Source organism: Natrix helvetica (genome assembly GCF_964273705.1).
Source record: "Natrix helvetica genome assembly, chromosome: 9".
NCBI classification, from domain to species: domain Eukaryota; kingdom Metazoa; phylum Chordata; class Lepidosauria; order Squamata; family Natricidae; genus Natrix; species Natrix helvetica.
This window is the reverse complement of record NC_138560.1, coordinates 26,541,730-26,561,053: the sequence shown is the minus strand read 5'-3', so window position 1 is coordinate 26,561,053 and position 19,324 is coordinate 26,541,730. Positions and strand designations below refer to the sequence as shown.

Here is a 19,324-nt window from a genome sequence, read left to right as displayed (position 1 = left end):
TGATGCATTACAATATACAAACCCTACCAAGCCCACCCAACTGATCAAGCTCAAAGAAGCAAGAGTTATTCAGATTTTAGAAAGGTCTCTTTAGTGTTAGATTGGGGTAAAGGCAAGGTCTTGGAAACCACAAAAGGTTTCTGCCCCTGCCCTCATTTATTTAAGGTGGAGTTCATCGAATGCTTTGAAACAGTCCTTCCCAGGTTTCCTCCTCTCTGAACTAAGCTGCCAATGATGAGATAAGCCATCAAGTGTTTCTCGACTGCTAATTTCCTGCTTCCATCCTTTTCTCCCTCTGTACAATTCTAGCTTTTATTCTTGAATAAAAGGCTAGGTTGCAGCTCAAAAGCAGGTGCCTCCTCTCCCCCTGAAGAACCACAGACACCGAGTGAGAAAGAAGCGAGGTCTGGCTGCAGGAAACCCAGGCCCTCTTCTGCTGAGACTCAAATGTCCCAGAGCTGCCCATTTCAACAGAATCTAAAGAGAGGATGGCATCTCCTTCACCCAGAACATAAATCACAAATCAAAGAGCAGAAGTTAAAAAGTTACCGAGCTGTTTTCTAGTCTTGTCCAAATGGCCAGGGCAAGCCATACCAACCCCTTCTGACTTCCTCCAGAACGTCATCAGCAGGCAGAGGAATGAACAGAACATAAAACATCCTTTCTGGATGCAAGGAAGCGCACAGAGCCCTTCAGTTGGAAGGATGGATGTTTCATGGGGAATACGCTTTACAAAATGTATGGCCAGGATAGGAGGTGTCCAGTGGTCCTGGATTTCAAAGAACCTCCTAGCAAATAATGTCTTTTTAAAAGCAGCTATATGGTTAGCTGTATCAGATTTCATAACCCCTAGCTATAAAGCAGCAGAGACTTCAAGAAGTGGATATTGCTACATCTGTTGATTTGGTGCAAACAATCTGCCCAATACACAACGCAGAAACCAAGCCCTACAGCTTAAGATCATTTAAATCCAGAGGTTTAAATCTTAAGGCTCTTCCTCCTGCTTTTTTGAGTCAGCAGCCTTGGGGCTGTTCTTTTCCCAGCCTTGAGATTGTGTTGCTGACACAATTGCTACCTAAGGTCTAAGCAACACTGTCCAGCAACACTACTTTGGCCCCTACTGGTTGTGTGGACCAAGCAAAGCAGCCTGGGGACAGCTAAAGTCACTCTTCCCCTCTCCTTGGTGAGTGAGTGGGTCGACCTGGGTGTCCCTTTCTCCCACCAGAAATGCAGCTGACTAGGGCCCTACCAAATCCTTCCAGTTGCAGCCGGGGGTGGTCCTCCAATAGTTCTGACCCCCCCCCCCTCAGCTGCCCCCTGGCATATGCAGATAAACCAATGAGGACTCGGATCTCCCCAGGATGCTTTCTGCTTTACTTTTCCAACTCGGATTCCACTGGAGCTTAACCTTCGGCATTCACAGAACTGAGGGAGAATGGTGTCAACAGAGGAGGAACAGAACTACATGACCAAGTGTTGTCTGTCAGAGATCCAGACTTAGACAATACAGTGTATAAACATTTGGCAACACGATCCTGTTGCTGAATCAATTAAGTTATTTATAGTCTACCGTACAAATTGATTTTCCAAATGAGCATATATTAAAGGAAAACTTATTCAAGCAAAAATAATTACTACATTAAGCATTAGCACACACAGTAGAATTATAACTAGGACAATACTATATGGTCCTCTGTCATAAGATACTTCCAAGATAAAGATTCCTCATTAGGCTTTTAACCAGGTTCAGTACTAATTTAAAAATCAGATACAATTAATGATTGTTTATAGACTCAGAAATCATGGTTTGAACCGTTTATGAACAGCAATCTTTTCCCATAACAGTTAAGTGTTTCATCTTCATTGAATAAACAACTGTAAAAGGGGGCTAATTTATTACTCTCACTACAAAGTACACAAGGATGAATCCAAACCCTGCTATCATTAGAAGTGACTGCATACATTTTGCAGAACAAAACTTTCCTTAATCATAATTTGTTCAACAAGCCTGAGTTAAATGTCTAGGGGAGCAAATCCTGGACTTTTGTGGTAGAATGGAGTCTGGATTCCCAGCAGGGAGGGGCTGCATTCCGGGGGACCAAGAGACAGCAAAGTTGAGATGGGTTGGGAGGAAGAGGGCGAAGACGGCTCCTCCCTAGAAATTCTCACAATATATCCCAATAATACAACATGCCCAAGTAGATTTCTATAGACGGGGAGAAATACTAAAGGAAACTATTTGGAAGTAACTTTATCTATGTTTTTTCTTGGTTCTTCGGGCCTGACAATTTTACTGCCAATAGTACCCCACCTTGACAGTATCCTCTGCTGCCCAAAAGGTCAACCTGTTCATGTTCCAGACAGCTAAAGCTTCCGAAGAAGAGAACGCGGGAACCGGGTAAAGCAGAGAACAACATCAGGGCCTGGAATCCCCTCCCCCATCTCGCTCCGGCCTTGGTCCATGCAATGGAGCCCTCCTCAGGCCTGAACTTCTAGCACGGAAGGCGCTGCCTGGTGCGCCAGGGAGGCTGCGAGGGAGGGGAATGGCTCCAGGATTCAGAACGGATGGCCTAGGTAAAGGCTGAGGTTCTTGAGGTGCTGGGAGACAACCGTCGGGCTCCCCTGTCGCCAACGCCAAATCCGCTCTCTACCTGCCTGCATCCTTTTTGCACAAACCGTCCAGAGCAGGCCGAGGAAAAGCGGTGCCCCAGTGACCCAATTCCCAACAAGAGAGGGAGGGAGGGAAGGAGGAGGCTGCCAGCTGCTTTTGAGAAGTTGCAGAGGAGTGCCGACACACTCAGCCGCTTGTTAGATTTTCACTAATTAAATATGTGGAGAAAAGGCTATGCGTGAACAGGCGACAACATGATTGCGCTGGAAGGAAAAGCCCATTCGTCTTTTCATTTCAGAAAAACCACTGCAGAGGTTGGCCAGTTCAGAGCAGCTTCTCCCAGGAAGGTGGATGCCGGTGGGACAGACCAGGACAGCTCTCCCTCACTTCTCCAGGAGGCCAGATTTGGGGAAAGGCTGCCTTAGAGGCTCTCTGGGGTTCTGCTTTTCCTCACCTGGTGACTTTCACTTCAGGACAGGATGTAACCTGGGGAGCCAAATTGCCAGTTCAGGACACATAACAATTTGGCAGCAAATTCTTCTGCTCCAGGGCATCACAAGTTTTGTCTGGCCTTGTTAAGCAATAATTGGCTCAAACTCTGCCTCGGCCGGCAGTCAGAAGTGGGTATCTCTTGCCCAACCTCATCCCTGGAGATATTTCAGTCAGGGAGTGTTCTCTGAGCCTCCTCAAGTCAGATAATTTACTTACTTCTTCCTTTCTTTCCTACCAGTTCTACTGTCAACTGGATGAACAAGAATTTGACTTCAAAATGTATTTTAAAGGAGCAGATAATTTTGGAGAAACTTCCTGGAGGGTGAATGTGCTTGCTCTAATTTGTTGACAAGATGGCTAACAGAACATTCGTTGTGGGTCTACCTGCCATCACAACATCATCTCTTCCTTTGCTTCCACTCAGACCGCAGGGAAGGGGCCCTGGGTCTTGGTCCCTTGAGGGACCTTGCCAGAAACTAGAGAGAAGGAGGGATCCTGGAGCAAGGAGCGGTCCATGAGGTTGATCGAGCCCAGCTTGTTTTTCAATCCACCCCTGACCAAGGTGGTTCAACCTCTGGCCTAATGCAACTGGTGAAGGGGAACCCACCGACACATTGATGACTGACTGCACCCTTGAGTTGCCAGGAATCTTCTAACCCTGCCTTCCTGCCACATGAATTCTCCATTCTTCATGAGAGGGAACAGATTTTGGCCCTCTTCAGTGGAATACACCAACAGGAAATTTGCATTATATTTATTTATACAAAACCCTCCAATCTGCCCAATGTATAGACTTTGAATGGTTCTGTTAACAATGATAACTCAAAGATAAACAGTCTCAGCACACGTTGCAAAGGCTGTCCCTGTCTGTCATCAGGACCAAATAATCAGCAGGAAAAGATGAACTTAACTCCCTTCAGGAAGGACAGTGGTGGTGGTGGTGGTGGCAATAAGGGAGGGTGAAGTTGAGGGGGTTCCACAGTTTGAAGCCACTACTAAGAAATAACACCTCCACTTCTCAGAATGCAGACACCCCCCCCCCCAGCTCCCTATCCCCCCAGATGCTCTGAACATCCAAGAGGGTCTGTGATACAATGGGGCCAAGGCACCAAGGCTTTATAGGTCATTGACAACTCTTTCAACTGGACTCAGGAGCCTAGTGGGAACCAAGAGAGTGAGCCAAGTATTAATATTATGCTACTAAATCTATTCCACTGCATTTTGGACCAAGTCCCACCTTGCCCCAGATGGGAAGGCGAAGGCAAAGAATGGGCCCTGGAGAAAGGAAAACATCCCCACATTACAAACTGGCCTTCCAAGAGTGATTTTCCATGTCATAAAAATCTAAATTCCCTGCATGCACGACTGGAAGGGATGAAATGGTTGATCAAGAAAGGGGCAGTGGAGTTGGCATCCATGGGAGGGCTTGGAAGACCATAGGCTGGAATAATAAAGTCCTTCTACAAATCAGTGGCAAGAGGCATGTGCTGGATGGTGTCAATCTCTGCTTCCCCCCATCTTAAACATTATACTGTAATCCAAACTGCTACCAGCTCCCACAGAAGGAAGGCCACGCAAGGGGGCTCTTTAGCAAGGGACAAGGGAGCAGTTAAAGGACGAAGAGAAAAATCTGGGGAATCCCATGCTCTAGCCTAGCCATGGAAACCCACTGGATGGTTGTGAGCCAGAACCCTCTCCCCAACCAGGCAGAGGGATGCAGTGAAGACGTTCAACCGGGAGCAAGGAGACCCAGGCCCTAGAGCTCTCTTAGGCATGGATGCCAGCTGGAGATAGGGGTGGGCAGTCAGCCAAAGGAACAAGAGATGGGCAAACCAATTCCCCAAATCCTGCCAAGCAAATTGCACTGGTCTCTCCATGCATCACCAGGAGCCAAGACTGATCAGAAGGGCCACCTCACACACAGGGACCAAGAGGGAAGGGACCCGTGGAAGGTTTACAAAACCACAGGTGGGGAAAAGCCTCTTCCCCTCCCAATTTTGAAACAAAGTACAGGAGAATTTGGGACCCACAGAAGGAAATCATACTTTATTCAGCAGTCTATTTGGATGCCCAAGGAAGGATCTTTTCAGGCATAAACCTTCCTCCCCAGCCAGCTTGCCCCGTGGCTCTGGGTAGAAGAGGGGCAGCTGTAGCTCAGCCAGCCTGAACTGAGGGACACGGATTCTGCCCTTGGCAGCCTGACATCTCTTCCCCACCTCCAGCCAAGAGGCAGAAGAGAATTAAATGGCTGCTCTCTACCTCTCCAAGAAGCTTCCAAGACATCCCCAGAGAGGGCTGGTCTGCCCTTGGCATTATTTTTATTGGAGGAATATGATGAACTGAACTGTAAGGAAAAGGAAGCTCCTGGCTCCACATCAGGCAGGGAGCATCATGTGAGAGTTATCTTGAACACCTGGCGCACAAAGCTCACGGAACCCTTGGTGAGAAAGAGGTGCTACTTCCTTGTTTTCTAGCCCAGATGCCCATTTCAGGCCCAAAAGGCCCCAATGTCTTAAGAACAAAAGCAAAATTCTCCTGCTCCAGACAGTCAGAGCAGGGCAAGGAAGCCCTAAGGATGGGAATGAAATAGATCAGATCTATAAATGGCTCCCTTCTCTGCTAGAGAAAAAAGCTTTTCAGAGGAGCAAAGTGGGAAATTTTTATGTTTAATTGCTGCTCTTCAAAAAATGATATAGCCTTGTTATGACCATTCATAAAATTCAATGGTTGTTTACATACAATACAGGAAAGCCTAAACTAGTTAGAGAAAAGTAATTTCACATGATCCCCCCCCCCCCAATAGACAAAAGAATAATTTAATGTGGGAGCCTGATTCAGGCTACATGCAAAGAAAATAGCTGCTTTCCCACCACAAGTGCAATCACAAACTACCTAAGGATATTTTAGCCAAGTTTAGCTTGTGTGAATGCAATTATTCAGTTCCATTATAAAGTTATATTTTGTTATAAATTGGAAAGTTAATTCCATGATGAAAGCCAGTCAGAATGCATGCTTGTTTGGATAGCATAAGAATTCTAAAATGAAAAAAAAACCTTTCCTTCCCTCTTAGAAATATTAGTCACATCTGCTGGTGCTTGGTAGAGACTTTTAAAAAAGATGGTGAAAAGCAGAACCCTCAAATTTCTTGCTGTTATGGTTGCAAAGAAAGATGGAAGTACAAGCGGTAACATTTCATAATCGGGACTCTGATTCGGATGGACTGATTTCTAAAACTGGAACCAAGTAGCCTTCTGAGATTCTTCAGCTGGCTAGGGAACTCTGGGAGTTGAAGTCCACAAGTCTTAAAGTTGCCCCTGTTTGGAAACCCCTGTTTTAGTGAAAACCACACAAGCTCTCTCTTCTGAGGTTTCCCCTTGGGATGGAAAGGGTGGGAAGCTAGGGGGGCTGCAAAGGACCGTCTGTCCCCATCTCACTGTCCCACTGCAGCCTCCCTGGCTGACATCCTTCCCGGTCTCAAGGTAAATGCCTCTTGTGACTGAACTGATGTGTGAGATGTCTGGGAAGCTGTAGTTGGCTAGACAAAGGAATGCACAATGACAAACAAATACTGTCACATCACATATACCACCTTGCTAAAGAAGAATTGTGAAAATGCCACATTCCAGCACGTGAACCTAATAACAAAAGAAACGTTTACCTGATTTCAAGTACAAAATCCAGTTCAGCCAGGGACCCAATTTCTCCTGTAGCCACTATTCTCAAAGCCTAAGAAATTACTGTTCTCTATCCACTTGGCATTTAAAAGTTCCAAAAAGTCACCTTAGAAACAGAAAAAACTTTTTCTATCTTAATGCATTCATTCTGTTTTGATACATAAAAATTCCAAGAAATCTTCCCAAGTTCCGAAATACCCAAACTGGTCTATGTTGTCAACCAATCCAGATGCGAACATGGAATTTGCTCAGAAGTGGGATGCCCTTATCAGATCTGAACATTTAACTAAAGAAGAACCCTGTAAGAATTTCTGAACTGAGTTGGCACCGTCTTTTCTATTTGCAGTGACTACATCTCCACGAAGGATGAAGGCCAGAATGGTGGCATTTTCAGGTCCAAGCAAAACAAACCATTGAACATCTGGCTGAGGACTTGCCAAATTCACCAATAAAGAGGACGTGCAAACTAGGACCTTTAAATCCAGCACACTATCTTTCTCTAAGGGGCCTCCCTATTGCCTTCTGGGATGCCCCAGTGCTCTGCTGTAGGAGAACTGAAGTCACCAATTGTGGGTCTCCAAGAAAGTTTTTCTGACAGGCCTCTGCCTTCACGAAAGAAATCCCAGGAGGCCTTGGCATCCCCAGAATACTGGCATGGGGACAGCTGGATGATGTTTATGATCTCTTCAGAAACACCCAGTAGCAAACCTGTGCGGGCCAAGGGGCAGAAGGCTAAGAGGAGGAAGAAGAAGAAGAAAAACTGGAAAGCTGTTTTGGATGCTACCAAGTAGTCGCTGGGGAAGAGGAACAGACCTAAAATTCGATCGCATTTCTCCTTTCTCTGATCTACTTTACCTGCTTGTCAGTCTTGGATGCTTAAATGGAAAAATATCAGTGAGGAAGGAAAGACTCTTACCAGCCATCCAAGTAGGTTATCTCATCAAACTGGTGAAACAGACCAGACTCTAAGCAACCTCGCTTTCTCACAAGCAACAGGGGAGCTTAAAAATCAAACAAACATGTCTAGTAAATGAGACAGAGAAGAAACCAAGTTAGCTTCCATGATTGTGTGGGACAGGAATCTGCGTCCTCCTGGGCCGAGCAAGTGACGTCTCCAATCCTCCACACTGGACAAAGGGTCATGGGGGGGGGCTAGGATCAAAGGAGACAGGCGTGGTATCTGGGTCTTCTTTTGATTTAGGTAAAGAACTGTTGGACGTTAACTGAATTCTGGTCTACAAGAAAACTTCCAGCCCCATATGTCTCCTTTCTATAACCTCCGCCCCTTAAGAACATTTTCAAGTTTAAATTCCATCTAACAAGAAATATGTCATGTTATTCTTCTTTAAATGGCATTATTCATGAAAAGCACATATCAGCTGGGTGATCTATGTGGCTGCTGAGCTCCAAGATTGGCTCTGAGGAGTCCTTATCCACGCTGCCCCATCATCCCCTACTTTTCCCCCCACTAGAAATGTGCAACTATCACCCTTTGGGAATGAAGACACCTGCTTTAAGACCTGAAGGAGAGGTTCAAGCATGCTTGCACATGACAGAAAGTCAACAGAAGCAGCCAGTTTGGCCACAGAGACACAATGAGAGCTTGGAATGGCCTCAGCTCTGCTCCTCAGAGCTGGCTGTGAGTCTCCAGACCTCTCTTGCAATCTCTTGCTCCTGGCTGTGCAGGTGAGGGCAGATGGAAGGCAAATCCCAGAACACCTGAAGGACACAAGGCTAAATATCTTCGTTGTAGAGTCAGACCAAGCAAGGTAATCTCCTTTCCTGCATAGTTAATTCCATATTAGATTATTCTGGAGGGAGATATTCACAAACAGCCCCACCATCTTTCAGCATCCACATTGCTTTCAGAACTTGTTCTAAGCACCAGGGCTCAGCCGAGCATATCCATGCTTCCCTCAAGTTGAAATATGTCCCATCACAAGATACCCCCCCCCCAACAGATCTAAGTTGAAGAGACTAAACATCTTTCTCCTAAATGGACAGAGAAGTCTGAAACTGCCACCCCTGCGAGATGGTCAGTGAAATGACCCCACCTATCTTTAGAGAGGGTGGGGGCTTACTTCACATTTGGTCTCTTCGGAGTTCATGAACCAGGTCTGAGCCCCGAAATAAGAGACCAATCTCTTAAATAAACCTGTGTGAATTGCTTTTACTTCCACACTGACTTCCTACTATTATTCCAGACAGCTTGAATTTTGCAAATTGGTCCCCCTCATTATCCTTCCCAATTTATCCATATTGCAAGTTGTTAAAACTCACTCCAGGAAAACAACCTGAATCCCCCCCCCCCCAGCCCGAATCCCAGTCTATGACTTCCAACACCTCAGAAGGTTTGTTCTCTCTTGCCCTATTCTCCAAGAGTTGGAAAAGAGAAAGTGCACTGACCCCTCCGTTGGCTGGCCTGCTGCTCTCCTTGGTGGCTCTTCTCCCGTTAGGTCCATCCGTCCCCCCAGAGGCAAGGTGTCTCTCTCTGCAGAATGAAGCCCCAGTTGCCTTTACCAGCTGATGCACCGAGTCACTGCCATATCCTGAGGAGGACTGGAAGGGGCTGGAGGCTGACCCACTGAAAGAGACCCTGCTTTGGGAGGTTGGGACGCCACTTTCTCTCTTGCCAACAGTTGCTTCTTGCACAGATGGAGGTTGCAGAGGATTCTCCAACCCTTTGAGCTCCACCTGATCTATCATAGGTGACGGCGTGGACAGCTCCGAGATAGTGCCCTTATCTGCTGCATAAGAAGCTCCCCAAATAGTACTCGATAGACTCTCATTTCCTTCTTCGCTACTCCAGTTCTTGTAGGACTCTTCCACCATCGTTGTCACTCTTTCTTGTTGTTGCAGGACCTCCAACTTTGGCTGAGCCCAAGAGCCCACCACTGCCAGTTCTCCCAAACGATTCTCTCCTGGCACTCCAGGCATGGCCTCCCTGGGCAACGGCACCAGAACTGCTCGGCTCTTGCCCAAACCCACCGGCCTCTGAAAAGCCACCAGTTGCCTTGCCACCTTCTCACGGTTCTGCTCTGCCGGGTTGTCTAGCAGGTGAGCAACGACCGTGGCTCCTTCTTCGAGGAAGTCTCCTGGGCTTCCAGATAGGGAGAAGGTCTTTTCGGTCACCAGGTGAGCTCGCTCCAGAGTCCCCTGAAACTTCTCTCTCACCTGCACGATGTGTCCTTGCTCCAGACTCTCCCTCTTCAAAGGTGGCCAAGCCTCCCCGTAGGAAGCAGCGTGCAGGTGGAAGCCCTCAGCTCTTCCCTCCTCCTTCAGAGGAGACCCCCTGAACTTCTTCAATGCCTCGTTCTCCTCCTCCTCCTCCTCAGCCGTCTCAGTCCTCGAGGAGGGTCTCTCTGCTCTCGGATCAGGCATCTCCGGGGCCATCGGCTTCTTCCCCTTCCTCTTCCGCCTGAAGCGAGATTTCCTCTGGGGAGAGAGGGGAGCATTCCCCACCTCCCTGGCTGGCTCTTTCAGCTCTTTAACACAGCCCAGAATATTTCCCATCTCCGTGGTGCGCAGGGCTCCAGTGGCAATGCAGCGATGCTGCCACCGGCCTCCTGGAGAAATCCCAGCAGCTGCTTCATCAGATTAGGTGCCCATTTGAAAAATGCACACCACCGCAAGCACGCTCGCACTTGAATACGAACACACAGCCGCACATCAAGATGCTCCTCCTGCCGAGCTGCTGCCGTTTTCAGACAGCCATCTTACGAGGCTGGGAGCTGGAGGGAGAGACATTCAAAGCACCTCACTGCAGTTCAGAAATCACTTGACCCAAAAGCAGCCAGAGCCGGGATTGGTTGCAGCAGCTTCTCTCCAAATATGAGGTAATGGGAGGGCTCCCCTCGCAAAGAGAAAGCCACAGCCAGACAGAGGCGGCAGCGGCGGCAGCAGCGGCAGGAGGGAGGGTGGGAGGGAGGGAGGGAGAGGCTGCTGAGGGGTGTGGCACCAAGGCAGAGAGATGGAAATCGGGAGACAAAGTTAAAAAAAAAAGCCCGAGAAAAACAAGGAGAGGGAGGTGGCGTGGGGACGAACGGGAGACGCTGGGAGAGAAAGGAACCGGGGCATTGTGCAAAGCCACCGAGAAGCCCAGAGAGGCAGAGGCGGCGGCTGATGCACCAGATAAACTCCATCCAGGGATTTACGCTGGAGAAGATTAACCTCAGCAAAGAAAGCCTCCCTCCTTCCAGCTGCATCTAAGGTCCAAGGCAGGCATACCGGAACGCAAAGCCACTCTTGGCTCTGAAGAGCATCGGGAAAAATATATATTTGGCAATGCTCCTCAGTCACAGAGCACCCTGGGGGCCTCAACGCCCATTCAGCGAAGCTCAGTCAGCCAAACCATCCGACCCTCAGGCCTCCATCAGCTGCATCCATGTCCCCTCAGGGCTGAGGAAACAAGAGACTTCCCTGACCTGCAGCCGGAGACCAGTGTGGAACCCCGGCCGCCCCTCCTTGGGAGCCTGGGTGCTGATGAGAAAACTGGGCACCTTCTAGTGCCAATGGAGAACCTCAAGCTCAGAAGAGTCGGCATCATCTTGCAAAGGAATTGCATTGTCTCTCCCCCCTCCCCCATGCAACCAGGTATTTCTTAAATTGTTTTTCAAAAGGTATCAGAAACAGGTATTCTGGTGCCCACCAGATGTTCTCAATTCCCACCAAAGCCAACCAAGGTGGCTAATGGCATTGTACTATTGCAGAAGTATAACGCTTTCAATATTGTTTTTAAAAATGCATAGCTAGAAAAGCCAGACAGGACTTTGGGGGCCCATTCAGAGGGATTTCTCCCAAAGCACAAAAGGACCCAGTGGGATTCATTGCCACAAGATGTGATAAAGATCATGACCTAATGGAAGGTGGGTTTTATCATTGTTACTCCGAGGCCTCCGCCTTCTGCTGGTGAGCAAGCAGGGACATGAGGCAGCCACTGCAAAACAACCCTCCAAGGCCAAGATGGATCTTCCTCTGATGCAGCAGGGCTGCCCTGGCGTCTTTAACAGGACCTCTCCTTCCTCACCCAGGACAGCCACATCTACAACGCGGGAGGAACCTAGTGGAGTAAAACAGGGGTGTTGCCATTCCCCAGTTTTGTAGACAACTGCCATTCTAGCTGTATGCTAAATGTTAGACAGAGGAGCCAAAAGCTTAGTAGCCGCCATATCTGATAAGCCACTTCAAAAAAAAAAAAAGAGGGGGGGGGCACAAAGGTCACTAGAAGCTGCACATCCTTTTTTCAAATTTGCCTTCTGGGTCCAAAGAAAAGAGACTCTCTTAATGGCAAGAAGCTGAAGTTGAGGGAAGCAACATGGGCCCCTCCCCCTTCCTTCTTCCTCCCATTCAGCCAGCAGGTTAAACAGACGAGGTCCATGTTTTTCAGCCTCAACAACTTTAAGATGTGTAGATGGACTTCGTATTCCAGAGTTCCCTCTGCTGGCTGGGGAATTCTGGCGTTGAAGTCCACGTATCTGATGGTTGCTGAGTTTGAGAAACCCTGGACTAGGAAACATCACTGTGAAAGGCCAAAGAGCAAAGAATCCAACGCTACCCGTGGGGAATTCTGACCCACAGACACAGATTCCCCACAGATTCCAGATAAGGAGGAACATGGAGGGTTTCCTTGTGGCTTGGAAAAGAAAGCAGGCCAAAGCCAAGTTCCCAAGAAGCTGCCTTCACCGGAGGCTTTCCTGGAAGAGAACCAGTTCCAGGTTTTTTGAGCAAGAAAGGAGGGTAGTTTTTTTCCCCTACCCACCAAATTAACCAGAAATTATCCCCCTTTAGCTAAACTGGCAACACTTGATTTGCGTGGGCTGCACACTTGGGGGCAGAGCAGGCTGCACGCCACCAATCAGCCACAAGACAGTCACTTCCCTCTTTTTCATCCTAGGCAACTATCATCACCCTTAATTAATTCATTAATTCATGCTTTTGAACACATACGTTTCACACTGCAAGGCATCAGCTGATCCACACAAAAGAAGGCCTTTACACCCTGCCATTGTTGTTGGGAGCTGCCCAGAGTTGCTTAAGATGAGCAGCCATGCAAATCTTTTAAATAAATAAAATTAAATCAAGTATCTAGCTTTTAAGAAAGAAAAGCTGCTTTTCCTTTCCGCCTAGATGTCATGGATCCAGGTGTCATCCTCCTCCTCCTGTCTTCTGCCATTCCCATGGAGGTCAGGACTCCCTTCCCCTCCAGCACCGACTGAGAGGCCCCCACCTAAAGCATGTTTGATCCTTGCTGTTGGCTCCCATTAGTTTTCCTTCCTACCAAATTTATATAACTGTCCATCTCACAAACAGATATCTTGGGCAAGAATACAAGATTAAAAACAATAAATATAAAAAGAACAGTCGTTGTTAAAATTGAACACAGACATTATTCTTAAAAAAAAAAAAAGCATGCAGCACAGGAGGAGAGAGCCACAGGGATATCGGCCATTGCAACCTTTCCCCCGTGCCCTGGCAGCCCCAGGCCTGGTGGCACAGCCAGGTCTAGAGGGACCCCCTGAACATCAGTAGGGATGGAACTAATCTCACTTGGGTGGGGATGTTCCATAAGGAGGGAGAGGCTGGGAGGAGCCCCCTCCACCCCCCACCCCCCACCCCAGGTATCTTGCGTTCCAGCCTAAGTTATTCTTCTCCTCCCGGCCCAAGCAGCAGCAGCAGCAGCAGGCAGCTTCTGGGCATGAGCCCCTTCCCAGGGGCTCCTCCGCAATGAGACCCCTCCCCATTTCCCCTCCCCTTGTTCTTGAGGCAGCAGTGCCACCTAGTGCCTGCCTGGGCAGAAATGGGGGAGGGGTTGGGAGGGTTGAAGCCCACGTGGGTGTTGGCTCAAGTCAGACCTGCTCTCCCTCTTGACCACCTGTGGGGGCCAGCAGATGTAAGGCGGCCTGACAGGAGGCCATGAAGGCTGGGTCTGCCTCGGCTTCTGCAGAGCCCACCCTATTCTTTAGCCGCTTCAAGAAATGTCGGCAGAGGAATAAATCTCCGAATGCAATAAAAGAATGTGGTTTTTAAAACAGAATTATTATCTGGCAGGCAATAAGTAATGGATGCCTTTCAGCTCAATTGATGCAGGGCCTTCTGCATTTCTACCCAAACAACCTCCCCTCCCTCCCCCCCAGCCCCATCCATTAGGTGGGGGCAAGACCTACAGCCAAGGGGTGGAAGCCAGGCCCCCTGGCCGTGCAGGATGGGGTATCTGCCTAGCAAGACTCCCGGGATGCCCATGTTCCAGGACATGTTTAGACTCCACCTTTCAGGGCTCAGAGCTGGGAGAAAGCCCTGGGCTCCTTGGGCCACAGAGGTCCTGCTGTGCTGGCCCTGATGGTGTTTCAGGATTCAGCCCTCTTAAGCCCAAAGCTGGGTTCTCCATGCAAGACGACTGGAGAAGAAGGGTTGGGATTCAGCAGTGCAATTGGGGCAGGTGTTGTAAAGAAAATAACAATTAAGACTCATAGACTGACACTTGTTTTTTTTTAAAAATCTCACTTTACCCAATGAAAGGGAACATTTGAACTCTATTACACTCAACACACACACACACACACACCAGCCCCTCCTAGTCCTCAGCAGAGTCTTCCCCCCCCCCTTACTGGAAAAGAATTGGCATCTCAACCATGTGACTTTAAGAAGCCTCCCTTCCCTTCCCTGCCCCTGAGAAGACTGTCCCAAGAGAAGAGATCACTCCAGTTCAGGCTTGTTCTGTGGAGTATTGGGGCTGTCTGAGCTGGGTTGTTTTCCTGCAGATGCACTGATGATGTTACCTACTTGGGTAATAAAAGTTTTTCAAGCAAAGAACTCAGCTCAGAGAGCACCAAGCATGTCCACCTGCTTGCCAAGCTCCTGGCCAGCTACCCATCTCCCCATCCCTTGTCCCCTCTGTAGCAGAGAAGGAGATCCAGGGAAAACTTTGACAGGACAGAAAGATCTTGCAATCAACACCTGGTGAGGAGAAAAGCGAGCCGGACCTTTTATTCTTCCGTTGAGTTCCCTTCACGGAGATCCCCAGCGTATGAGGCTGAAACTCACCAAGAAATTCACAAACCATGGGGACTGGTGTCATCTATTCTGTTATTTTGTTAAATCTCCTACGCAGCTCTAGCTAACAAGGGAGTTCGGAGTGCCTGCAAACTTACAATCAATCAATAAAGCTATAATAATACAATCTGAGCAACAATTATTACTATTCCAATTATTTGTGGAATCTCAGATTTTCAGGCATCTTTCTGTGTTTAATAGCAATCATAAGTACTAATTTCTGCCTTGATATTCAGCATGCTTCTTATTGTTAAAAAGCCAGTTTGGTGTCGTGATTAAGACATGAAGCTAGAAACTGGGAGACCCAGAATTCTAATCCTGTCTTAAGCAGACACAAAGTCAGAAAGGTGACCTTGGGCCAGTCACTTTCTCTCAGCCCTAGGAAGGAGGCAATGGCAAACCAACTTCTGAAAAACTTTACCAAGAAAGCTGCTAGTCCAGGAAGTTGCCAGGAGTCAACATGGACTCAAAGGTCCCCCTCTGAGCCTTCTAGAATTTGAGGGTGCATATTATTTCAGTGAAAATGACATCCTTTGGCTTATTCCATTGTGTCAGTTACCCCCCGCCCCTTTCCTGCCACACATGACTGATTCAAGTGTCCGTGGTGGGTAGAGATGGGCCAGGAGAGTGGAAGGAGAGGCTCACAGATGCATTACCCAGTGCAGACACTGTTGCCCGAAGGTGCAGCACAACGGAGCTGTTTCCAGAACAGAATTTCCTGCATCAAGGCTATCACTCCAACTTCAACTGTCAGGGCAGATGCGGGGAAAGGCAGACTTCCATTCTTCATTCCTCAGAAAAACACAGAGCTGCCAAGTCTACTCTTGGGGGGGGGGGGACTGTTGATTGCTGACCTCCCCCCTCCCTCAACACAGGTCAGATGCCTTGTATTCCAGCAATGAATGTTCCCTCCTGCAGCTCTATTACATGGAAGATTACTCAAGAACTTTTGACATGCCTCTCAAGACAGCAACCCAACTGCCCTACCCCCCACTATCCCTATACAAGATGACTCTGCAAAATAAAGCCATTCTTGGAACCAAATACTGAAAAAATATCCACCTGTCAGTGTACAAGATATAATTTGGGTGAACTGAGGAAAGCAGTGGTTCATTTATTTATTCAATTTCTACAGCCACCCAACTCAACCAAGTGACTCTATGACTAGCAAGGCATATAGTCAGGAAGGCATACAGAATCACCTGTTATTGGTATCGTTATTATGTTTATTATTACCCCGTTGCTTTCCATGTACATTCAGAGCTACTGCACTGGAGACAAATAAAGCATTCCACTCCATTCTCTATTTTCTATTCTGTTCTGGGGACAAGATGGGTGGCACATCAATTATTTAATAACTAATCCAATAGTCCATTCTTTGCTGCAATAATTTGGCAATGGCCTTGACAAATGACATCTTCTCATGGCTTAAGTCCAAAGTACCAGCTGTGAAATGGGAACAAGAATACTCTTCCTCAGTTCCGTGGCTTTTTTGCCCAATGGAAGCATTATAGGCCTTATGTCCTCTTACAACAAAACTATCTCCGTATCTCAGAAAATCAAAGGAAGCCAAAACACAAAAGGTTAAGAATGGACCTAAAGGCAACCACAGTATTAGAATGCTGTCCATGTCCCCTGTGGAGATCCATGTGGCCCTGAAGGCCTTGCGGGGGAAAACTGTTCTCCCAGTCCCCATGGTTAGACAAGGGCTTGGGATGATGTGATCTCTCTTAGGTATATTCTGTTGTGAGCTTTTTTAATCCAGTGGTTTTGGGAAATTCTAACACATGAACTATATACATGCATAAGTAATAAGATGCCATACAACGTCCCAGGACTTTAAGGGTACTAAGAGGGTAATTGCTCTCCAATGTGGGACGGCAGCCACCCCTTCCCCAAAACACAGCATGCCCATTGTTCACCCACCAGACACAGCCAGGCAACTTCTCCTAAAGGCTCTTTCCTGACAACCTCAGGGATGATCCGGGAGCTCCAAACAGAAGCAGATGCAATGAGTGAATCACAAAAACCACCAATGGAAAGCTGCTTATTTTCCCTGACCTGAAAGGCGATTAATTGGCCAGACAATCCACCTCACGTGGCCTCCCCTCCCCCTCCAGAGCAAAGTAAGGCCCTTACCTGAAAATGAAGGATAATCGTCCAGATCAGACCCAGGGTGAGTTTCGGGTTCCCATCGGTGATGTCATCATTACGAATGTTCACCAGTTTCACCTGGAAATGGGATCAAAGAGGAAGATGAGGCAGAGCCAAAGGGAGCCTCAATCGTACTCATCTAAAGAAAGATTCTAAACAAAACGGAAGAGCCTCATTGAAGCTGGATCCGTGGCTTGTTCTGGAACTCTTAAATCAGAGTGAGAAATCAAGAAGGAGGCCAGCTTAAGTTTCATCATTAATAAACACCATTTCATCAACCCAAATCAGCCAGGATGTTTATTGTAGGTCCTTCTGAATTCTGAGCTTTTTTTCTCCTGAAAAATGATTGATCTTTCCTGAATCTGCTTACAACATTGGTAGCGTTTGGAAGTGTGTTGTTTTTTCACTCATATTCACCTTGTCAGCAAATACAGCTGCTTGTTGTCAGACTGTTTTAAAATCTGCTCCATCGTTTGTCTTCAAAATATCTCAAAATAATTGTCAGGTCCCCACACAGGGCTGCCCTTGAAGACCAGCCAGAAGCTACAGATGGCCCCAAATGCAGCAGCGGAAGCAGCGAAGGGACCCCTTCATCGTGCCTCTGGGCCACCACTGCTATGTAGTTGGCTTCGGAATGTGATTCAAGCTGTTGGACGTCACCTCATAAATGACTTAGATGTGGGAATAAAAGGGGAACTCATCAAATTTGCAGATGATAGTAAGTGGCGAGGAATAGTCCACACCCCAAAAGACAAGCTCAGGATCCAAAAAGATCTTGACAACTTGAACAATGCCCCCTATCCAAAAAAATGAATTTTAATGTGGAGAAAAGCAAAACTTTACGTTTAGGTGGAAAAAATCAAAGGTGTAAGTACAGATAAAACAGTCACTGTGAGAGGGACCTTGGAGTCCTAGTGGGTGATCCCTTAAACAGGAGCCAGCAGTATGCGGCAGCAGCCCAAAAAGCTAATACAATCTTGGTTGTATAAACAGAGGCATAGAATCAAAATCACATAAAATATTAGTGCTGTTTTATAAAACCCTAGTAAGACCACACCTGGAATACTGTTAGATTGGGTAATGGATAGTCACACACAGGCTTAACGGTAACAACAGCTCTTTATTAAGTACAACAAGTGAGAACAATCCAGCGAAGGTTGAGTCTGACAGCAGCCCCTTTTATAGGGAGCTGTCAGACCCTTCGACAAATAGGATTAAACCTCTGTTCCCGCCGGAACAGAGGACCTTGGTGGAAACCACTGTATTTAGGACAAGTATCTAACACCCCTCCCCTCTTGGATGGAACAATCCTACTTGTTACGTAATCACGCAGGTAGGCGGGCTTTTGGATAGCTCTGCCTGACCTGCGCAGTTCAGTAGGAGGTGTTTCCTTGGACAGGTCGGACGGACCTGTTTGCTCCGCAGCTCTGCTTGGTGGAAGCTCCTGGAACCCTTCACAGGCCACGGCTGGAGCTCCTAGAGCCGGTTCACTCGGAGCTTGCTGCGGGCCTGCAACATAACCAGATAAGTTTCCCGGTACCCTCAGGCTTGAGCCGCCTGTGGAAGGAGTGAGTGTTTGCTCCATTTGGATAGGGCTTTGGCTAACTCGTGCAGGAGTTACCTCTGGTTGTCTAAGAGTGGAGTTGGAGAGGCGGCCACAGAGTTGGTCAATATGCCTCCTCCAATTCCTACCGTCTTCGATCTCTAAGAGGTAAGAGCAAGGGCCGGTGATGCCTATCACTGTGGCAGGAATCCACAGAGTCCCCCTGGCGTACCAAATCCCCTACGCTAACTGTTCAAATCTTGCTTGTGGAGTCTGGGGGCGATGAGGCAGAATAATTGGGGTGTAGCTGGTCTAAGTGGGATCTTAGCTGGCGACCCATGAGAAGCTCAGAGGGGCTTCTCCTGTAGTGGCACTGGGTGTGATGTGCTGAATTAGCAAATAGTGGTCAACCCATGTTTGCCAATCTCCCGGGCCCATCCTAGAGAGGGCCTCTTTTGCAGATCTCACCATTCTCTCTGTCTGGCCATTGTAGGCTGGATGGAATGGTGCGACCAGGGCATGCCTGATTCCCTGAACTGCTAGGAAGGTCTCAAATTGCATGGCCATGAATTGGGGCCCGTTGTCAGAGACCAAGACGTCGGGCAGGCCGTGCATGGAGAAAAGTCTCTGTAGCATCTTGATGACCGCTTCTGCCATAGTGGAGGTCATCAGGACTACCTCTAATCATTTTGAGTAGGCGTCCACAACTACAAGGAATGTCTGGCCATGAACTGGGCCAGCAAAATCAATGTGCACCCTAGACCATGGTGCTTGAGGTCGCTCCCACTCCTTAGTGGGTGC

The 19,324-nt window shown here is 47.9% G+C and overlaps 1 protein-coding gene across 15 annotated transcripts in view; it reads right to left on the bottom strand.

Annotated features, from left to right (window-relative positions):
• Positions 1-19,324, bottom strand: part of MACF1 (microtubule actin crosslinking factor 1) — a 325,486-nt gene that overhangs the window by 192,643 nt on the left and 113,519 nt on the right. For all 15 annotated transcript variants that reach the window (XM_081962854.1, XM_081962865.1, XM_081962863.1 and 12 more), the window contains exon 5: positions 16,966-17,058. In XM_081962854.1, the coding sequence (XP_081818980.1) occupies positions 16,966-17,058 (93 nt within the window). The remainder of the gene's footprint in view (positions 1-16,965; positions 17,059-19,324) is intronic.